Source organism: Zophobas morio, unplaced genomic scaffold, assembly GCF_036711695.1.
Source record: "Zophobas morio isolate AGI-343-1 ecotype UQ-CSIRO unplaced genomic scaffold, CSIRO_AGI_Zmor_V1 ptg000017l, whole genome shotgun sequence".
Classification (NCBI taxonomy): Eukaryota; Metazoa; Arthropoda; class Insecta; order Coleoptera; family Tenebrionidae; genus Zophobas; species Zophobas morio.
The window spans coordinates 5,657,270-5,680,437 of NW_026972122.1; the positions used below are offsets into that span (position 1 = coordinate 5,657,270).

General features: G+C 33.2%; 4 protein-coding genes across 4 annotated transcripts; all 4 read left to right on the forward strand.

Moving 5' to 3' along the window:
- The first annotated feature begins 295 nt into the window (after positions 1 to 295).
- Positions 296 to 1,497, forward strand: LOC135130395 (brachyurin-like). The gene is made up of 7 exons (XM_064057771.1): positions 296 to 383; positions 443 to 470; positions 526 to 676; positions 732 to 898; positions 947 to 1,033; positions 1,086 to 1,225; positions 1,285 to 1,497. The coding sequence occupies exons 1-7, from the start codon at positions 333 to 335 to the stop codon at positions 1,462 to 1,464; spliced, it is 804 nt and encodes a 267-aa protein (XP_063913841.1). The 5' UTR covers positions 296 to 332; the 3' UTR covers positions 1,465 to 1,497.
- Positions 1,498 to 14,306: 12,809 nt separating this feature from the next.
- Positions 14,307 to 15,518, forward strand: LOC135130373 (brachyurin-like). The gene is made up of 7 exons (XM_064057744.1): positions 14,307 to 14,388; positions 14,450 to 14,477; positions 14,533 to 14,683; positions 14,739 to 14,905; positions 14,957 to 15,043; positions 15,099 to 15,238; positions 15,295 to 15,518. The coding sequence occupies exons 1-7, from the start codon at positions 14,332 to 14,334 to the stop codon at positions 15,466 to 15,468; spliced, it is 804 nt and encodes a 267-aa protein (XP_063913814.1). The 5' UTR covers positions 14,307 to 14,331; the 3' UTR covers positions 15,469 to 15,518.
- A 3,219-nt stretch (positions 15,519 to 18,737) lies between these two features.
- Positions 18,738 to 19,979, forward strand: LOC135130255 (chymotrypsin BI-like). The gene is made up of 7 exons (XM_064057610.1): positions 18,738 to 18,815; positions 18,866 to 18,884; positions 18,937 to 19,087; positions 19,141 to 19,307; positions 19,388 to 19,474; positions 19,523 to 19,662; positions 19,719 to 19,979. The coding sequence occupies exons 1-7, from the start codon at positions 18,759 to 18,761 to the stop codon at positions 19,893 to 19,895; spliced, it is 798 nt and encodes a 265-aa protein (XP_063913680.1). The 5' UTR covers positions 18,738 to 18,758; the 3' UTR covers positions 19,896 to 19,979.
- Positions 19,980 to 20,043: 64 nt separating this feature from the next.
- LOC135130254 (probable cytochrome P450 4d14) lies at positions 20,044 to 22,340 on the forward strand. Its single transcript, XM_064057609.1, has 9 exons — positions 20,044 to 20,199; positions 20,254 to 20,468; positions 20,634 to 20,843; positions 20,893 to 21,078; positions 21,123 to 21,463; positions 21,511 to 21,579; positions 21,637 to 21,808; positions 21,860 to 22,033; positions 22,091 to 22,340. The coding sequence occupies exons 2-9, from the start codon at positions 20,327 to 20,329 to the stop codon at positions 22,249 to 22,251; spliced, it is 1,455 nt and encodes a 484-aa protein (XP_063913679.1). The 5' UTR covers positions 20,044 to 20,199; positions 20,254 to 20,326; the 3' UTR covers positions 22,252 to 22,340.
- The last annotated feature ends 828 nt before the right edge of the window (positions 22,341 to 23,168 follow it).

A 23,168-nucleotide genomic window follows, 5' to 3' on the forward strand; every position in this document is an offset into this window, starting at 1 on the left:
CATTAGAAGCTCATCAGTGATACATAAAAATGTAACAAACTAGAAGAAAGACGACAAAATAAAATTTAGAACACCATCTTCGAAAACAAGTGTAGTTTCTCAGAAATTGTTAAAGTGTTTATATTATAACAGAACGTTAGCTAGTAACTACATTTTTTATTAAACTATGTTCAATATTTGTTTATTTCATTCTGGAAACTGTTTCCGCAATTGTAAACGAAAGTAGTGTCTGTAAATTCTGATAAGCGATAACTGAATTTATCTAATACTTTTATTGAATTGTTAGTCTTCTAAACAAGATCAGATCTTAATTCCATGATCCATTGTTCAAAATGAACCTTCATCAATTAATTTGTTTGTGTGCATGTTTCCTTACTTACAAGGTGATATTAACTATGCATACATTCCAGATTCAATTTTAAATTGATTTTTACAATTTTAGGTAGAAGCTGTATCGAGAAAAGAATATGGTAACTAAGGCATTTGATGTGTGTTATTAACAAGAATTATGAATATTACTTCTAGGAGCACGAATAATCGGTGGTCACATTGCATTTGCTGGCCAGTTTCCTTTTGCTGCAGCTGTTCACGTTCAAACTGCTGACAGCAAGTTTTTTTGCGGAGGAGCACTGACAGGCAACGATTGGGTCATCACCGCAGGACACTGCGTCTACAAGTATTTTTAAAGATATATTTTCATTTAAAATACTAAACAAGTACATAATTTTAAGTGCCGTTCTATTTACTATTCAACTTGGTTCAAATCATTTAGAATCGGATGATCCTAATCGTCTGACAGTAGCTACATCTACGTATATTTTGCATCCAGATTTTAATCCAGAGGCTATCGAAAATGACATTGGTTTAATTAAATTTCGAAGACCTATTGACTATAACAGTAAAATACAAGACTTGTAATGATATGTGTTTTGTAATTTATTTTTAGTATATTTGAACCCCGTTTTTCCGATGGGATTTAGTTTAACAGACGATGCGCCGGTCTATGTACTCGGCTGGGGACAAATTAGTGACTGTAAGCATATTTCGAAGTGAGGTATATGTCGTAACAAATGTATAATTTTCAGCTGACCCGGAACTAAGTAACGAATTACGATATTTGTTCATTAGGACTATCAGTAATGCAGAATGTCGAACGATCTATGGTGATCAAATAACTGACACCATGGTTTGTGTTGTTGGTAATTACAATGAAGGAACTTGCGTCGTAAGTAGAGAAACAATCGTTGTTATTGTATCTGTATAAAGGTGTTTTTTCTTTTTAAGGGTGACAATGGAAGTCCATTAGTTGCAAGTAACGGAAAATATTATGCTCTTGTTGGTGTTGCTAGTTTTGTCAGTGCGAAAGGATGCGAAAGTACAGATCCTTCTGGTTATACAAGAACATTTCCTTACTTGGAGTGGATACAAAACAATACAAGAGAGGAACAAAACTTGTATGAATAAAATTTAGAAATAAATGACAAAGTTTTACAGTGACACACGATACAAAAACCTTTAGCAAAGTAATCTCCTAAAAAATTCCACTAAAGATATTTTGAGCTAGTTTTTCAATAATTTCTAAAAATGGTCGATTTGTTGTAAATGATAAATAAATTAAACTTAGCTGTTATAACTTATGCGAACCTAATATATGAGTCCAAACTGCCTTATACAAGATAAAAAAAAATGCTGTGCAAAACTTCAAAGTTAAACAAAACATTTTGAAGATTCAAAGTACAACAACTATTAAGTATAGTTAATTTATCATTAGGCTTCGGATCTTAGGTTTTTTGCATTTTTATATCTACTTCAGGCATTGCAGCGAAATTTATATATTTATACAAATTTAAAAAAAATATGTTTATTTAACGCCCATTTATTACTAACTAAAATGCCTAATGTACCGTTAGAGACCTAAAGTGTTAATTAAACGACCTAATTGTAAATTTTAAAAGACTTAAAATAGGATTCCACGACCAACGAAGCGGACGTGCTAGCACAATAGAGATTTTCAGTGAATTCATTGTTTTGGCTGGCAGATTGTTTAAAAATGAGTTGTAAACAACGCTCTTGAGTTTAATGGTACGGGTTAGTGTCGCCAACTGACAACACTGGCCTGCATTTCATTTAGATTATAGCCGGAAGGAGGTGAATCTCTGAAAAAGCATTTTATTTTAGAAGTTTATTGTTAGTGATACTGAGTGTCTTTGCGTGTGCTGGGGCCGGTTTTGATTTTTATTATTATTATTATTATTATTATTATTATTATTATCATACTTTGAGCTGAGGCAGTGCCTATTAAGCTCACGATTTTACTAAAACAGAGAAATACAAATTGTAATCAGCGTAATTTACAATGGCGACAATTTATTATCTTCTGTTAATGTAGCTTTGCTTTGAATGTGTTGATACTATGAGAATTAATAGCGTTTGCGGGTAGGGCATTCCAGGCAGTAAATACTCGATTACTTAAAAAGTTTTCCCGGATCTTGCTTTTGTACTGATTATGACGCAATTTTAAGCTGTGACCACGAAGACGTTCGTCACTGTTGATGTTAAATAAAGGTGACAAGTCGACCCCAAGATAACCTTTCAAAATTTTAAATGTCCAGACTAAATCGTTTCTGGATCGTCTTTCGGACAGAGTGCAAAGTTTTAGTTCTTGGAGCCTCTGAGAATACGGAAGGTTATGTAGGCTGGCGACCGTTTTGGTTGCGCGTCTTTGAGCTCGCTCTAATAACTCAATGTCTTTTTGTAAGAAAGGACACCAGACAACAGATGCGTATTCCAACAGAGGTCTAACATAAGATTTATACAATGTCAGAAATGACTCCTTCGATAGACTTTGGAAGGCTTTTCGAAGCAGATACATCGTAATGTTTGTTTTTTTAGCAGTTTTTAAAGAGTGGTGCGACCATTTGAGGTCGCTTTGAATCGTGATACCAAGATCTACATACTTATCAACCGCTTTGATGAGATCGTTGCCAATACGATAGTTTAAACATGGATTTTTTGCACCCAGATGAAGAATGACGCACTTTTCTTTGTTAATAGGAATTAGCCACAGATCGCACCATTGTAGCACAGTATTTAGGTCTTCGATTAGGATATTATAACTGCTATTGGGATAGTTAAAAATTTTAAGATCATCCGCATAAAAGGCATGATCTGATTTTAGAAGACGACTTAAATCAGATATATAAAGAACAAATAAAACAGGCCCTAGGACGGATCCCTGAGGAACTCCGGATTTTACAGCATAATTATTGGATAATGAATCACCAACTCTGACGTAAAAGACACGTTCAGATAGGAAAGCGGATATCCACTTCAAGAGATTACCCTTAATACCTAACTCTCTCAGTTTGTGTATTAGCCTTCGATGAGGAACTTTGTCGAATGCCTTTTGAAAATCTATATAAACAATATCAACGGAATCACCACGGTCAATAGCTTTGGTCCATTTATCTAAACAGTATAGAAGGCATGTCTCAGTGGAACGACCAGGGAGAAAGCCATGTTGTTCGTCAGGTACTATACCTTCATGAATAGCAAAATGAATTATTCTTTTACACAAAATTCGTTCCATTAATTTACAGCAAACTGCAGTCAAACTTATAGGACGATAGTTTTTACGGTCAGTTTTGTCACCTTTTTTAAAAATGGGTGTGACAGAAGATTTTAACCAGTCGGACGGTAAAGAAGTTGAAAGTAAAGACTGGGACATTATGTGAGCAAGAGGCTTGGCTAATTGCAGAGCATATTTTTTTAAGAAAGAACCACAGATATTATCAGGACCAGGGGCACTATGTTCAGAAAGGTTCAATAGCTCACAATAAACTATAGCTTCATTTATTTCTATAGTATCAAGATACGATGATGTCGGGGGAGAACTAGGTAGATTTTGAGAGTCTTCACTGGTATATGTACTGGCAAAAAATTCTGCTAGTATTTCAGCCGATTCAGAGTTGGATTTAGAACAATAACCATCGTTGTTTTTTACAGTAGGCAAAGAAATTTTCGAACACAGTTTGCGTTTAGTATATTTATACACTGCTTTTGGTCCTCTGTTCAACAAGGAATTTTCATAAATTTGTCTGGCCTTATTTAAATCTTTGCTTAGTATATTGGCAAAACTACGGTGCAACTCAAAATCTTCTGTTTTCTTTGTCAGTTTATATTTTTTCCACAATTTTCTTTTATACTTAACCCTTCGCAGTAAATCCCCTGAAATCCAAGGTTTTGTACTATTCGACTGCTTGACTTTCGTCTTACTGTTGTTAGCAACTACACTATGTATTGTGTTTTTGAATACATTCCACAAAGTTTGTACTTCAGAAATAGAGTAAAAGGCTTCCCAGTTGAGGTGGTCCATGACAAAAGAAACTTGATTATGGTCGATTATTTTGTATAACTCTTTCCTGTGTTTTGAAGCTGTGACTAGACTTATCTGGATATTAGATTCTATTACTGCATGATCAGAAATGCCTATTGGAGAGGAAATGTTAATATCAGAAAGAAGAGTAGTATCATTAATTAGAATTAAGTCTAAGAGTGACGGGGTATTACCAAGTCTAAATCGAGTGGGTTCGTGCACTAGTTGATTATAATTAGAGTCAAGATACATTTCTACAAAGAGTGAATTCGTATTATTACCTTCTGGTATATATGTAATGGGCCATTTAATATCTGGCAGATTAAAATCTCCACAGACAATTAAGCAACTATAATAATCGGAAATTCTCTTAAGTTCATTAATTAGTAGTATATCATCTGCCAGTGAGGTGGTGGGTGAACGATATATACAACCTACACAAAAAGAAACTGTTTTAAAAGATATACAGAGAAACAAACACTCAATAGTAGATGAGGTAATATTATGATGCATTTCAGAAATTCTAAAATTATGAAAATCAATTTTGTTTAGTAAAATACATACTCCACCTCCATTTCCTTTTCGATCACAACGATAAATATGATAATCAGGCAAGTCAATTAGCTTATTACCAATTGATTCATTTAACCATGTCTCGGATATAGCTAAACATGAAGTTCTGTTATTCTGTAAATATAAATTTAGGGAGTTTAATTTTGCCATTATTGACGCGATATTTGTGTATGCAAAGGAAAATTGTTTTAATTCAGTTACAGTTTCAGTTTCATTAGGTAAGGGCTCACCTGGGGTATTAGTATTCGAAGCATTTATATATTCCAGTACACATGTTGATGAGTTTGTAAGTAATTGCTATTGCCGTAGGAAATTTTCTTTTTTAAATTGATCTACTGCAGCTTGATATACAGGACATCTGTTGTCCCATGCGGCATGATTTGTGTTGTGCTGAGTGTCACTATCTTTTGTTGCTTTTTTACAGTTGATGCAATTGAGAGTTTGAGCTTTACAATCAGATACAGAATGTTCTAACCCGCACTTCGGACAAGATTTTGGCTGCCGACATTTTCTTGAAGAGTGATTGAAGCCGTTGCAGTTGAAGCAGCGAACAATATCAATTGCGTCGTAAGCATAACAGTAGTCGTACCCAATGAATATTCCTCCAGCTTTCATGATGAGATCGTATGTAGATTGATCGATTTGTAACACAGCTTGGTATACTTTGGAATTCTTTTTTGTCGGCCACTGTTTTAGTAGCTTACATTCAGGATGATAGTTCAATGAGAAACTCTTACTTTTCACAGAATGTTCGAGAAAATTGATTAGTTCAGTTTCGGGGTATTCCTGAGATAGCCCGACAATTTTAATTCTGGGTTGCACACCTTTAATTTCGTGGATTTCATAATTAGCTCCTAATTTATCAGTAGCACGTTTTTTAAAACGATCGTTTTCTTCCTTAGAAGGAAATCCTATCAGGACTCCACCACTTTGCGTATTTTTAATTTTCGTGAAGGATAACTGGGATTCCAAGGGATTTATGTTGTCTCTAATGTCGGACTTAGTAAGAGTTGTAGTTTGTATGATATTTTTTGGCTTAATGATGACTGCCGGTTGAATTTTGTCTTTCAGGATTTTCGAATATGATGGGACAGTTGCACTATCCATCTCAGATTGATGTAACATTCGTATCTTTTCATCAGCGATCTTATTAAAATCAGTTTTCAGTGTATCAAACACACTATTTAAACTATTTAACATTTCAGAGTGTTTGTCCTCAAGAAGTTTGTTTAAACCTGTGTGGTCAAGATAGAAACATTTTCGGACACAATCGCTGCACTTCCACGATAAACCGGGTACCGAATTTAAATATTTCATAACCGCAGTAGTGATGTCAACACATTGGGAATGAAAACGCTTGTTGCAGATGCCGCTGCAAGATACAGACGGTGCCTTACCGTCAATAACTGCAAGGCACGTACCACAAGGAGTAACCATTTTCTAAAGCAAGCTGAAATCACTTGTTTTTCTTTCGAAATAAATTAATTCTCCGCATTTGCCCACCGCTAAAAAGCGAGGTAAAAATGAGCGATAGCTCACCACACGGCGTCCGTGGGTGTAGATAACACCGTTATCTCCGAGCAGAAAAAAGAAAATACCGCTTTGATCTTATAATTAGACAATTTAGAAAAATTACTGTCTTACCACGCAATACAGTATTACCAATCTTTTGACTGCTTTCTTCTGTATACAAATGAGAAACAATGGGAGCTCACAAACACACGTCTGAAGTCGCGCGATTCTCGAGAGAAATGAATTTTTGTGCATACAGTAAAGAATTCTCAAAATGCCTAAGGTAAAATCATCTATGACAGATAAAATCAAATTATGGTTAGGGAATAATTTGGACATTAATTTTCAATTTCCTACTTCAACCAAAGACAATGAGTTATTCTGCAAAGTGTGTGGAAAAGTTGTAAGTAAACATTTAAAATACTGAAGCTTGAATTATGTTCACATTTTTGTTTCCTAGTTTAAGTGCGAAAAAAAATCACACTTTGAACAACACTGCATTGGCGATGCACATAAAAAGAACGAGAATAAATCCAATTAACAGACTTTATTAAACATTAGTTGAGACAATGATTTTACGCAATTTTGCACCGATTTATGTAGGACATTTACCGCAGCGAATATTCCATGGAATAAAGTTAGTTGTCCTGAGTTTAAAAATTTTATGCATAAATATACAGGAAGGCATTTACCCCCAGAAACTACTCTGATAAAAAATTATTCACCAAAAGATTACGATATGGTGAGCATTAGAATTTTTATTTAAAAACTTTTTAACATAAATTTTATAATTTACAGGTAATTAAACAAATTAGAAATTCTATTGGCAATAATGATTAGCGTCGATGAGACGACGGACAGATTAGGAAGATACATAACCCATTTAGTAATTGGAATGTTATCTTCTGAAGAAGCTGACCGTCCATTTCTACTAGCTTTGAGGCAGCTTGATAAAACTAATAGCAACACAATCTCGAGATTTATAAACGAATCATTGGGTGTGCTATGGATAATTTTAAGCATTGAAATTATTATAATTTATTTAATTGTTAATTTGTAGCTTTATTGTGGCCAAAAGGAACTGAACACAAAAAAGTTAAATGGTTGGCAGCAGATGGTGCTTCATACATGATCAAAACTGGTGCTAATTTGAAGGTGTTTTATCAAAATATAACACACTTAACATGTATGGCACTTGTGTTACATTTAGTGTCTGAAACAATTAGACTGAATTATCCAGATGTCAATGGGATAATTAGCAATGTTAAGAAAATCTTTTTAAAAGCACCAATAAGAGTAGAGTTTTATAAAAACTGTTCACCAAATACACCTCTCCCACCTGAACCTGTATTAACCAGGTGGGGCACTTGGATTCAAGCAGCATTGTTTTATGCAGAACACTTTGATGTTTTAAAACAAGTCAGTAAATATACAATGGTTTTTTACTATCATTCTGATATTGAATATTTTTAGGTTGTAATGTCATTTGAAGCCACAGATGCACAAAGCATTAAAAAACCTCAAGAATTCCTGAATAAAGCAATCGTTAAAAATGAACTCTTGTACATTAAAACTCACTTTAAAATTATTGTTGATGTAATAGAACAATTAGAAACTATAGGTTTAAAATTAAACCAAAGTATGGAAATTGTAGAAAAAGTGTATACATCTTTAAAAAAACACACCAGGAAAGATGGGGAAATGGTGTTCCAAAAATAATGTTCTCTATTAAAAAAGAATCCAGGATACGATTTTATATGTTCCGTAAATAACGTAATTTGCCGTAATGGAAATGCTACCAACAATACATACATAAATGAAAACGTAGTTTGTTCAATATTCAATTTTGCACCCATCACTTCTTGTGATGTGGAACCCACGTTTTCAAAACTTGTGTTTTAAGCGATCAAAGGTGTAAATTTACAATCGTATATAGTCTGCTTTTGTAACTCATTTTAAATACCTGAATTAATATTTTATTTTTTGTTAAATGCGACTTGCTTTAATTTGATCTCCATTTTTTTGCGATAACTTAGAATTAGTGGACGTAACTATAGATCGTTTATTTATTTAATTTTTTTTTGTTTGTTACACAAAATATTTGTTTCTATAATGTTTTGTTTAATGTTTTTTTTTAAATATATAATAATAATAATAATAAATTTATTGAGTACCATGAATAAAAAAAAAAAATACAAGTAAACGAAAATAAATAAATAATGCATAATACTCAAAAGGGAAAAAAAAACAGATTCAGTATTACTGATTTACAATCTGTCCCTATGTTGAAAAGAAATGGAAATGAGATATGAAATACAAGTTGTAAAATATGAAAGAGGAACATAATTTTTTATAGATAGTATTAAAGGTACAGAATTTAAAAAAGATTTAAATTTAATTTTAATTTTATTTCTGCTTGCTCAACCAATAAGAGATCCTTTACAGATTTGATGATGTAATGGTTATTTAAGTTGGAATAATGACGTAAAACGTTATTTATGACATATGCAGCTAAATATGAAAATGACGATTTATATGAACTCAAAGAATGAGAAGGTATGTCAACAGTCAGATCTATTTGTCGCAGGTTTCTGTCATGTACAGAACTACGAATTGAAATTTTATTTTGCAGATAGTGAGGCTCATTATGAAGTCGGATTTTTGTTATGAGTTTGATAAAGTGATGAAAACGTCTTTCATGCATTTTCATCCAGCCTAAATTCCGTACAAAAGGTGTAATGTGGGTGTCACGTGGAATAGAATAAATATATCTCACACAAAAGTTTTGAATCTTTTGCAAACGATATTTGTCCACACAAGATAGACAGGGACCATATACTATGTCAGCATAGTTTAAATGTGAAAGTATCAAGGCATCAGTCAACAGGCGTTTGGAGCGAATGTCTAAAAGGTTCTTATAAGGGGAAATCAATTTGAATCCATTAAATGTGGTTTGGCAGATCTTATTTATATGGTCAGTAAATTTTAGCTGATTATCAATATGTAACCCAAGACTTTTAACTACTCGGGCAGAAGAAATAGTGGTACCTCCAATATGAAGATTAAGATCTGAGTTTATTGACCCTTTTCCTGTAAGCAAAGTGAGTAGACATTATATAAATTCCAATGATACAGAGTGAGACAACATCGCGCAGGCGAAGTCAGATTTTTGGAGCGCCAAGTTAAAATTAACCAATGAGCGACAGATTACGCATGTATAGCCGGTTGCATTCTGTCAAAGCGGTTTGTCACAGTATAGACACAGTATAGATATCAATCAGTAGAGACAACTCGCTGTTTTTACTGACCCGTTTTCATGGGTGGTCGTTTGTCTTGTGACCGTATGAGGGCGCGCAACGCAAGGTACTTCTCTTTCTTACACATTGGGACATTGAACTGCGGTACTTTTGTTATCTAGTGACGTTAATGTGAATTGTGAAATATTTGAAATTTGGCAGTTTAGTTGCATTGGTTTTGATGATTTAAGGCTGATCTTCCGGTGTAATAATTGCAGTTAAGTGTAATTTTCACAGAGACATTTTAAAAAGCGTTGTTCACGTTTTCATAGGACCATTGTTTACTGTTTATTTTTTTTTGTAAAAAAAATAAATGTACATATATTAGCATTTTCTAATAACGTTGAATTTTACAACGATTTACAGCCATCATGAAAAAGAAATTAATGAAACGTAAAATCGTAATCAGAAAAGCGGTCCACATCTAAGTTTCAACATGGCATCCCAGTAGTTATAGGGCGCTTAATTAATTATTTATTATAATAGACTGTGTGGTTTCTAAGATCAACTAGTTATAAAATGTTATTGTTATTACACTATTTTTAAGTCTTTTCCAAAAATTCATTTGCACAAAGTGTAGTAAATTGTGTACACGAATCAATTTTAAAATGAAGCGTTTGTGATCCTTTTTAAATTGGGTGGCGACATCTAGAAATATTTTGGACAACGACCACCGATGACGGCTTAAAATTCGGGTCAAAAAGATCAAAGGCGCCGACACGAGTTGTCCATACTGACTGTTGTCTATACTGTGGTCACAGGCCTTTGCTCTGCTGCCGGAGTGCCGGATACTATTTCCAACGTGGTTTTGAAGATGCGTGCGCACGGAAAGTCACGATGGAAGTTTTACGATCTTACAGGAAAAGGGTCAATTGCTCTTATTTTATTTGGTGTACCCAAAGTAATTGAAATAGTTTTTGCAAGATTTAAGGAAAGACAGTTCTTACAAGTCCATTCACGTGAACGTTCAAGATCTGAGTTAATTTTTTCTGGAGCGTTATGTTCAGATACAGGATTAAAAGAATAATAAATTTGAAAGTCGTCAGCATACATATGAAGTTGACAATGTTGAAGATATTTAGGGAAGTCAGCCGTATAAATAGAAAACAAGACAGGACCTAGTACAGATCCTTGAGGTACACCATTTTTTATTGTAAGAGGTTTAGAAATAGAACCATGACAGGATACGACTTGAGATCTATTAAGAAGGTAGTTTTCGAGCCAAGTTACGCAGTTTTCAGAAAAGCCATAATATTTTAGTTTAGCAAGCAATAACTTAAAATTAACCGCATCGAACGCTTTAGACATGTCCAATAAAGTAAGTGAAGTTACTTTACTGTCACAGCAGCCTTTCAATACGTCATCAATTAGGGAACTTAAAACAGTGGTCGTGCTAAAGTGAGTTCTGAAGCCTGATTGAACAGTAGGAAGAATATTTGCCTGAAATATAAATATATTTAATTGTTGCAAGAGGGCTGATTCTGCTATTTTCAGCAATGTACTAAGTAAGCTGATTGGTCTGAGATCTTTAAGGCAGGTTGGAGCACCTTTTTTTGGAATTGGTTTTACCAAGGCACATTTCCATTGGCTAGGAATTTGACTTAGTTCGAAAGAGTAATTGAGGATGTAAAATCCATGGAAGAGCAATTTGCAACATTTTACCTGATACTCCATCAAGGCCAGCAGAGTAAGACTTTTGTTTTGAAATGAGTTCATTAATCGTGTCAGTATTTACGGGATGATAAGAAAATTTTGAATTGTTATCATAATATTGGGATGAGAATTCGGATAGATACTCGACATCAGGAGTTGATTGGGGAATACTTCCGATAAAGTATTGATTTATTAAACCTACGTCATTAAAAGGGTGTACGTTAGATAAATCATTGTGGTACGTCATATTACTCCAGGATTTTATTTTTTTCCAGAATAAGGTCGAGTTACGGCCACATGAGGCCAGACTGTGACGGTAATATGCTTGTTTTTCTAGTATTATAGCAGAATTGTAATAGTTTCTTAGTTGGCAATAATAATTTTTGTGTTCAAGTTTTAAAGTTTTTTTGTAACGATTCCACGCCTTCTGCTTTATTTGTTTTAGGAATTTCAAATTATCAGTAAACCAGGTATAGTTGTTGCGCATTATTTTTACCGTTTTAACCGGAGCATGAACATCAAACAACGACAGTAGACAGCCGTTAAACCAATCTACCTTTTCATCTAGGCCAGAAATATCATAAATTTTATTCCAATTCATTTTAATATATTTTTTTGATGTATGCTTTTTCGTTGAGCAATTTTTTCTTCCAGGTTTTTAATCTAAACTAAGATTTTTATAACCTAATTCGTCACTTTTGGAAACTAAAGTTGTCTCCTTTTATTCAATTTTTAACGACGTAAAATCCGAAGCCTATTTATCATAGATGCTTTTAAAGACAGGTTCGAGGTTAATTCGGGGTATTTCTGTTTGTATTGATGAGGCTGATACGTGTTTAAACTCCATATTAATTTTAATAATAATGAAAAAACTTTCAGAGTTTAAAAAATATATTTGTAGTCACTGCTGCACGTGTTTCGGTACACAGTACCGTCTTCAGGCAGAAGAGAAACTGTTTCTCTTCTGCCTGAAGACGGTACTGTGTACCGAAACACGTGTAGCAGTGACTACAAATATATTTTTTAAACTCTGAAAGTTTTTTCATTATTATTAAAATCGGGGTATTTCGACTTCTGCAAAGTATCTGATTGAGTCAACCCTACTCCATGTCCAAAAAATTTAAGAATTTCTTTCGGCATTGGCGATCATAATAAATTTGAAACAAATTAATAAAACTTCCAATATGAGAAATGTGTGTCTTGTCTCATAATATTTTCTATTATTATCCATAATCTTGACATCTGTTTTGAATTGGATAGTGTATTTTCTCAAAATTTTCACTACTGGCCCTTCTTGGTCTATTTGCTCTGCGCCTTAACGGAAATCTGAATTTCGTATTTTTGATTTTCCTAACGACGACTTACTAAGATTTTTGTTTAAATTTTAAACTTCTGTAAAGTTGCTGCTTTCTATGAAATTTTATTGCATGACATAGAAATATTGCTTCCTTATAAAGTCAACAACCGTAAGGCTAGTAGTTTAGTAAGAAACTTAAAGAACTATGTCGTTTAAAAACAACAGCTGATTGTGTACCGAATTAGAAAAAGGTAAATTTGATAACTACGTCTATTTCAAATAAATGAGTTTATCTGATGTATTTGATGAAATTTTTAATATGAAATCTGCTCCTAACGGTGCCCCACGTTTTCTTATAAAAAACCGAAATTTTTCTCTTTAGTACTCTTTATTTTTTTGCTTAAAACATCTTTGAGAGATGGTCTACAATGTTGAAAAACAGTTACATTCTTCCCACTTTTGATCGGGTAGAGAAACGTAGGTGAAAATTATGTAGGCGGTTGTTGAAAAATTAACAGCTCCTGAGTTACTCGATTCCATTGTAACTAGTCAACTTCAATGGTTTTCGTCTTCAGTTTTTTAATCAAATCTGCACGCAGCAATTGAGTTATAATATCAATAAAATCAGTTTTTAGAGGAAATTGACGAACTCCAAGATTTAGGTGTAAATTTACTCTCAACTTCGTTTTAACAATCACATTGACTACATTATTGACAAATCTTTGACTTAGTGGACGTAACGACACAGTTTTAATTCTGTGCTATTCATAAGCCATTTATGTTTTTGTTAAATTTATTCCAGAATATAGTACCGCTACATTAAAAACTATATAACTAGATGAAGATGAGAAATAGTACAAAGAAAACTCTTAAATCAATTTGTTTATGAAGTTAGAGTCTCTAAAACGAATTTGTGTTTCCGCTTGTTTTTAAACTTTGTGATAATCATATTGACTAGGCAGAATTTTCGATACTATTTGATTTAAAGGCATGATTAGTTCCTATTAGAAATCATCACATAATGTCGGTCTTTTTGAAACTTATTTTTACTTTTGACTTGAAAACAAAAGTCTAAATCCACCACAATTTAATAGGATTTAGTTACGGATCAATTATCATGATGGTGAAACAAAAACAATAACAAAAATTTTGATGCCATGGAGGTCGATCTGAACAAGTACTTCTGTTTGTAGTGCTTATTAAAATATTCTCCTGAAATATTTCTCCAAAATGAATCTAGTATCTACGTATCGTTCTCTTTGTGTTAGATAAAAATACGACCCAAAGATCCTGAGTTTCTGTACTTTCATCCCAGTACCATGATTGTGTTTTACTGTGTAAATATGGAAATAGAAAATTTTGTGACAAAAATTAATTTACTTAGAACTCTCAACGTTAGTGCTAATAGAAATGTCCGTAATAAATTTTTAAACATTTTATTGACAAATTTTAAACCGAGTTCAAAATTTGTTCATATAATTTTCGAAAATGATTTACCAATAATAAATGTAAACACTGCCTACCAATTCTGATAAGTGATAACCGAATTTACCAAATATTTTTATTGAAGTATTATTATTCTATAAAACAAGATCAGATCTCGACTTCATAATCCATTGTTCAAAATGAACCGTCATCAAATAATTTGTTTGTGTGCAAGTTTCATTGTTTACATTTACAAGGTGATTATATTAATTATGTAAATTTCAAGAAATTAATTTTAATATTTTTTTTCAATTTTAGGTGGAAGCTATACCACAAAGAGACTATGGTATGGCAAATATTATCCAGTTTTTAACAAAGCAAAAAAAATGCATGATTTCTAGGAGCACGTATAATCGGTGGTCAAGTTGCATATGCTGGCCAGTTTCCTTTTGCTGCAGCTGTTCATGTTCAAACCACTGACAGCAAGTTCTTTTGTGGAGGAGCACTGACTGGCAACGACTGGGTTATCACAGCAGGACACTGCGTCTATAAGTATTATTTCATATATATTTTTATCTGAAACACTAAACAAGGTCATAAATTAAAGTGCCGTCCTATTTACTATGCAACTTGGTTCAAACCATTTAGAATCGGATGACCCTGGTCGTATGACGATAGCTACATCTACCTATATTTTGCATCCCGATTTTAACCCAGACACTATCGAAAATGATATCGGATTAATTAAATTTCGGAGACCTGTTGACTACAATAGTAAGTATAGAACTTATAAATAAGGACATGAGAGTCGTAGTTTGATTGTAGTATATCTGGGACCCGTTTATCCACCGGAATTTAGTTTACAAGATGGTGCTTCAGTGTATGCACTGGGTTGGGGACAAACTAGTGACAGTAAGCACATTCCTTAATTGAACTTTACAACAAATGTATAAATTTATAATTTAAGCTGATCCAGAATTAAGTAACGAATTACGATTTTTATTAATTAAGACCATCAGTAATGCAGAATGTCGAATGATCTATGGTGATCAAATTACTGACAATATGGTTTGCGCTATTGGCAATTACAACGAAGGAACTTGTATCGTATGTCAAAAAGCACTGTCTGAATTTGAATAATACTTAGTACTTTTTTTTACAAGGGTGACAATGGAGGTCCACTGGTTGCAGGTTATGGAAAATATTATGCTCTCGTTGGCGTTGCCAGTTTTGTTAATGCGAACGGTTGCGAAAGTTTGAATCCTTCTGGTTACACAAGAACGTATCCTTACTTGGAATGGATACAAAATAACACACGACAGGACGCATATTTTTAAATAATGTGTATAACACGGAGAAATAAATGCAGAAACACGTAACTTATAAATGTGTTCCGTTTTAATAACCTTTACTTACAACCGGGAATAAAATGGTAGAGAACAATTTAAGTGAAATACCAAACTTTATTCTTTTATTTATTAACATTAACATTTACGTTAATGGTACCCAAGAATTGATTATTTCTATTGCGACCGACTAAAACTTTGCTGGTCCTGCTAGTTGAAGTTCCGTCTCTGCTCGTTGAAGCTTCATATTAATTCTGCACAACGTGAAAAATATATGCACATTTTGCCTATTCTAAATTAAAGTATATTTTTACTTCCCGAGCGTAAGCAAAGGAAGTATTGTAATCGAGTCCGTCGGCCGACTCTCTACTTTTACGTTTTCTCGATCTTTCATGACCCCTAGAAGACGAAGAAATAGGTCTCCCATTTCCGTCTGTCTGTCCGTCTGTCCGTCTGTCCGTCTGTCCGTCTGTCCGTCCGTCTGTCCGTCTGTCTGTCCGTCTGTCCGTCCGTCTGTCCGTCTGTCCGTCTGCCGTCCCGGATTTTTATTAGACAGATAATCTCCGAAAGTACTCGACCGATTGTTGTGAAATTTTGTACTTATATTAAGAATATAATGTAGATGGTAAAACGCTAACCAAAATTTGTCTAATCATCCCCACCACTAATGCGATGACGTCACTTCAAAATTGTACATAGTAAATGGGTTTTCAATTGTATAAAATAACATAGTCCTACACATGTAGTTTACAACTCTGAATCGACTTTTCACCCGAAACGTCCAGATTTGTGGAAAAAAAATCGAAATTATAAAACAACATTTTGAAATTTAATTTTTAATCTGCTAACCAGAATGCTTTGAAATGTTGCAGATGTTTTAAGGCTACAAAGAGCATCATAAATCTTTAGTCAAAAAATATTTGCTTATCCTCTCCAAAAACTTGATGACGTCAGCTCAAAAGTTTGTGGAATAAATCATATCTAAAATGTACAAAATATGATGAGTCTGTACTTGTGATCTATCACTCCATTTATATTTTTTGGATTTGCATATACAGGGTGACTCGAAAAAATTAATGAATGCGTAAATTTATTTTACTGATTTACACAGAAACTACAAAACCGAATGCTTTGAAATCTTGCAGATGTTTTAAGGTTATAAAGAGCATAATAAATGTTTAGTCAAAATATATTTGCTTATCCCCTCCAAAAAATTGATGACGTCAGCTCGAAAGTTTGCCGAATAAATCCTATCCAAACTGTAAAAATATGATGAGTCTGTACTTGTAATTTATCACTCCATTCATATTTTTTGGATTTGCATATACAGGGTGACTCAAAAAAATTAATGAATGCGTAAATATATTTTATTGATTTAATCAGGAACTACAAAACGGAATGCTCTGACATCTTGCAGATGTTTTAAGGTTATAAAGGGCATAATAAATGTTTAGTCAAAATATATTTGCTTATCCCCTCCAAAAACTTGATGACGTCAGCTCGAAAATTTGCCGAATAAATCATATCTAAAATGTACAAAATATGATCAGTCTGTACTTGTGATCTATCACTCCATTCATATTTTTTGGATTTGCATATCCAGGGTGATTCAAGAAAATAAATGAAAGCGTAAATTTATTTTACTGATTTACTCAGGAACTACAAAACCGAATGCTTCGAAATCTTGAAGACATTTTAAAATTATCATAAGCATGGTAAATTTTTGATCAAAACGTATTTGGTCGTCCCCCCTAAAAAATTTATGATGTCACCACAAAATTTTGCTGAAAAAATCCTATCTAAAATGTACAAAATATGGTGAGTCTCTTCTTGTGATTTATCATTCCATTCAAATTTTTTCGATTTGCATATACAGGGTGACTCAAAAAAATTAATGAATGCGTAAATTTATTTTATTGATTTAATCAGGAACTACAAAACCGAATGCTTTGAAATCTTGCAGATGTTTTAAGGTTATAAAGAGCATAATAAATTTTTAGTCAAAATATATTTGGTTATCTTCTACAAAAAACTGATGAGGTCAGCTCAAAAGTTTTCCGAATAAATCGTATCTACAATGTACAAAATATGATGAGTCTGTACTTGTGATTTATCATTCCATTCATATTTTTGGATTTGCATATGCAGGGTGACTCAAAAAAATTAATGAAGGCGTGAATTTATTTTATCGATTTAATCAGGAATTACAAAACCGAATGCTTTGAAATCTTGGGAATATTTTAAAGTTATTATAAGCATGGTAAACTTTTGTTCAAAATGTATTTGTTCATCCCTCCTAAAAAAATTGATGACGTCAGCCTTAAATTTTGCTGAATAAATCCTATCTAAAATGCAAAAAATATGATGAGTTTGTACTTGTGATTTATCATTCCATTCATATTTTTTAGATTTTCTTAAGAGGTGGTTCAAAAAAATTAATGAAGTCAATTTATTTTATTGATTAAATTAAAGGCAACACTTATTATTAGTATTACACGCCAACCAACCCAATTTGGTAGACACAAAATTTGTTAAAGGAAAAACTCGGTTGAAACATAAGGGTAGCACCCTTATTTACATCGACTTTAACATTACAGACCTGCATTTGTTTTATGCGTTCACTTGATTCCGCGAATGTGAAATAGACATGTTTATAATCAACCAATTGTGAATTTCACCGTCAAGAATTAAAATAAAACCCAATGTTTTATATAATAAGCGGAAGTCGAAGCAATAAAACCGACGGTCGTTTTGTTTACAGTTTCTCTGTTTGGCTCTCGCGTATGCTGTTACGCCTGTCATCTTAAATTAAGAATGTTTATACATACACGATTTTCAGTTGCCTCTGATACGTAGGTATACGTGAGTAAATTGTTTCGTTATTTTATTGATTATTACAAATCAATGTTCAAACGACCCAATTCATTTTCCCGAAAATTTGAGAATATAATAATTTTATTCTTAGTATTACACTACATCTATCCCAACTGATATACGTGTCCTTGCAAAAATGTTGATGACGTCATCGCAATTTTTTTTTAAATTCCCACTACAAAAATGTAATGAGAAAAAAAACACAATAGGCATGCAGTTGTCAAGTTTCCGACAGCGAGGGAAGTACTGTCTAAACTCTTTAGACCAATTTTTTTATTCCTTCAAATGCTCATTTAAGACACATATAAGTACCGATAATTTGGCTGATAAGTGGATTTAAGAAAAATTTTTATTGGTACAGCTACTCTATAAAACACCATGAGATCTACTATAATCCACTCTTCACAATGAAGCGCAATCAGTTAATCTTTTTGGGCGTAGCCCTCATTGTTTACATTTCGCAGGTAAATATACTAACTACTCTCTATAACAATAATATTTTTACAAATTTTAGTCGGAAGCTGCAACCAAGGGTAATTCATTGATTATGCTAACCGTTAGTAGTAACAGGTGAACAATTTCTAGGATCGAGAATAATCGGAGGTGACGTTGCCAGAGCCGGACAGTTTCCTTTTGCCGCGGCAATTCATGTCCAAACAGCCGACAGCAAATTCTTTTGTGGTGGAGCTCTAACTGGTAACGACTGGGTTGTCACTTCTGGTCACTGCGTTAACAAGTATATTATAAGCAATTTTTAATTAAAAAAAAAAATGTGATTTTAAATTGTAGTGCCATTCTATTTACCATCCACATTGGCTCAAATCATCGAGAATCAGCCGAGCCTGACGGTTTGACTGTAGCAACGTCTACTTATGTTCTACATCCCGATTTTAATGCAGACACTTTCGAAAATGATATTGGATTGATTGAGTTTCGAAGACCAATTGATTTTAATTGTAGGTGTACTTAAAAGTGTTGGTGAATTTGCAGCTTTACTTTATTAATAACTTTAACTTTAATGTTTGAATGATTTCAGCATATCTAGAACCTGTGTACACACCGGAGTTTCCCCTAAACGATTACGCAGATGTGATTGGTCTAGGATGGGGTCAAATTAGTGACAGTACTTTCATCAATAATCCAATTGTTTTATCTCATTAATTTTTTCAAGATGACGCCGAACTTAGCGACGATCTACGATACGTAAAAATGACGGCTATTACCAATACAGAATGTAAAATGACTTATGGAAATCAGATTACTGATGGTATGGTTTGTGCCATTGGCAATTACAACGAAGGCACATGTGTGGTAAGTAAACTAGAAGACACTGATTTCGTTGCAATGAGGCTTGCTTTTTTTTAAAGGGTGACACTGGGAGTCCTTTGGTAATCGAATTTCCAAAGAATTATTTTCTCGTTGGTGTTGCAAGTTTCCTCAGTGCTAATGGTTGTGAAAGCACCAATCCGTCAGGCTACACAAGAACTTATTACTACTTTGACTGGATCAAAAATGTTACAGGAACTTATCCTGGTCTCTCATAATATTTTCCATTTTTGTAGTAAAGTTGTAGATTATTGCAGAAATTGGTGCAAATTTTGTTTTGGAAATAAATGAATTTATCTCTACTTCTGTTATGATAAATGTGCGCCGTACTTCAATCCTTTTAAAATTTAAGTAAATTTACGAAGATCACAATGTAACATTTTTAACAGTAGCTGAAAACTACATTCATCGTGGATTAACAATAGAAAAAATTGACTCTATTTGTATGCATGAGAAACCTGCAGTAAATCTCTAAATGTCAAGGTCAATAATTCCAGATTCTGAATTCATAGTTTGTGCAAGGTCGAACTATAATATCATAAGTTAATGAATTTACTTGAGTGAATAAATTTATAGGTTGCATTGCCGGTTCCGAAATGTGTAATCTGAATTCGTTCTCAGCACTTATCATGTCAGCTTGTGTGACAAAATGTTGGTGGTCACTGTGTTGTTCCTTGCAATTATTTTATACTTTTTCTTAAAGAAAAAACGAACAAAATGTGACAAAAGCTTCCCTCAACCACCAGGAAATATACTTTTGGGGCACATACTACATATAACCTCCACCACACGTAATGTATATTTGTTTTACTTTTAGTACATAGCACTTTCGAAAAATACCTAAATATTTTTTTTTTCATTTCGAATGCAGAAGTTATTTTCGGCTTGATTTCTTTGAAAGTTACAACTGTTTTGCCAAATATAGCAACTATTGTGATATTAAAAAAAATTGACAGATATATTGGATGGCGCAAAAAATTTTCTCAGCTATGGTGACACGGTTACTTTAAGATTCGGACCTGACATTTGTCCTGTCCGCAAAGGCCTCCTCACTCAAGATCACAGTCTGATCGAATTCATGTTAAGCAACAACAACCTGATCAAAAAATCTGAAAATTACAAATTTTTAAAGAAATGGCTTGGAAACGGATTATTGGTAAGCGATGGTAAGTTCCGAAATAGAAACAAGGCAAAAATACAAACATAAGATTTAAGGCGACTACTGGAAAAGACGCCGGAAAATTTTAACACCCGCTTTCCATTTCGAAATCCTAAAAAAATTCGTTGAAGTTTTCGAATCTGCAGGAGACGTTCTTATAGAAAAACTGCAGGAGTACGACGAAGACACTAGTGTTGATTTACATACTCTAACCACATTATACGCGCTTGATGTTATTTGTGGTAAGTCCGTTACTATCAAATTTCGTTTTCTAACAATATTGCAGAAACCGCTATGGGTACAAAAATAAATGCTCAAAGTGGCCATAACATCGCCTACGTCCAAAGCGTAAGAAATATGTGTAAAACTGTCATCGAGAGAGCTTTTTCGCCGTTTAAAATCCACGATGTATTCTATTGGTTGACTAGAGACTATTATAAGCAACAAAAGGCGTTAAAAATTTTACACGGTTTTACTATGAACGTTATCAATTCTAAAAAAGACAGACCTGTCAGAAATGATGAGAAAAAGACAGCTTTTTTGGATGCACTGTTGAAGTTTTTTCAAAAAGATGATTACCTCAGTATCTCTGAAATTCGTGAAGAAGTCGATACTTTTATGTTTGAGGTACGACAAACTCGTGGTTTGTTTTGAAAGACGATTATGATTTTTAGGGTCATGATACCACAGCGTCTGGAATTAGTTTTGCGTTGTATTGTTTAGCCGATCATCCGGAAGTCCAGGTATTTTAGTACCCGAAGGAATCTTAGATAAATATTAACACCTTCGTTAAACTGTAGGAAAAAGTTTTTCAAGAACAGAAAGAAATATTCGGAGATCGGAAGAAACCTGCAACGACGTACTCCGATTTACAACAGATGAAATATTTGGAGTGCGTTCTGAAAGAAACTCTTCGTTTGTATCCTTCAGTTCCCGTCATTGGAAGGCATACGACGGAGGAAATAAACTTCGGTAGAATTTGAAGTCTAGAGTGGTGTATATTTATTAAAAAAATAATTTTAGATGGTTATGTAATTCCCAAGAATACTAATATTGTCATTTTTATTTATGGTTTACACAGGAATCAGGATTATTTTCCAGAACCTGAAAAGTTTAAACCAGAAAGATTCGAAAATATTGATAATGCGTTCTCTTTTTCGTATATTCCATTTAGTGCTGGATCTAGAAATTGTATTGGTAGGTTTTGTGTTAATAAATACTCTAGCAAATTACAAGAACACATGCAATTTTTAGGCCAGAAATTTGCCATGTTGGAAATGAAAAGTGTTATTTCGAAAATAGTCCGGCAGTTCGAAATAAAACCAACCGTCCCTAGGCATGAAGTGCAGTTGTCTCCAGAGACTGTTTTAAAATCGGGGAATGGTGTCAAAGTTACGCTTAAGAAAAGGGATTAATACACTGGTGCTTAAATATTGTAAGGAAGCAGTGTTTATAGTTAAAACTCTATTATATAGTCTGGTTAAATACATTTGAATTGTATAAACATTTTTGTTGATTTATTTTAGTAATGTTATATGGTTAATCATTTTTAACTCGTAAGGAACATAATATTTGCATTTTTAGCTTAGTTTTTATTTTAGATTCACTAGACAAACTTTTGTTTTTAAACTTACCGGTGTAAATTTTAGAATAAAAAGAAAACTTACAAGAAAATTTTACAATTTATACTTTTCAAAGTCTTAATGATGAGTAATGACACTGATTACTGAAAACTACAATTCAATCTTATTTTAAAAACCTACTTTACGATTTTGGACGCATTATGGTAGCAATTGTAATTTTCGTATAACTTTTATTTTCTGTTATTAAGCACTATGTTAGTGAATACGATGAATTATTTAGAACATTAGGAACCTGTTTTGGCCGCCAATGGTTTTTGTCGAAATATGCAGATTCAAATTCTTTCCAACTTTTTTCTAAAAAGGATTAAATTAATGCAAGTAATTTTTTTACTACTTTTTTTAAGTGCATATCTACAATCTACATAGTTTATCGAAACTGGTTTCCAAGCAGTTAGTTATGTCATAATCATAATCCTAAATTAATTACATTTATAATCTGTCAGCCGGTACCTAAACAACAACACTATTCATTCAATTTGGCGATATTTTCCACCACGTATTTTTAAAAATTGGTCTAAAGAGTTTAGACAGTACTTCCCTCGCTGTCGGAAACTTGACGACTGCATGGCTATTGTGTTTTTTTCTCATTACATTTTTGTAGTGCGAATTTAAAAAAAATTGCGATGACGTCAACATTTTTGCAAGGATACGTATATCAGTTGGGATAGATGTAGTGTAATACTAAGAAT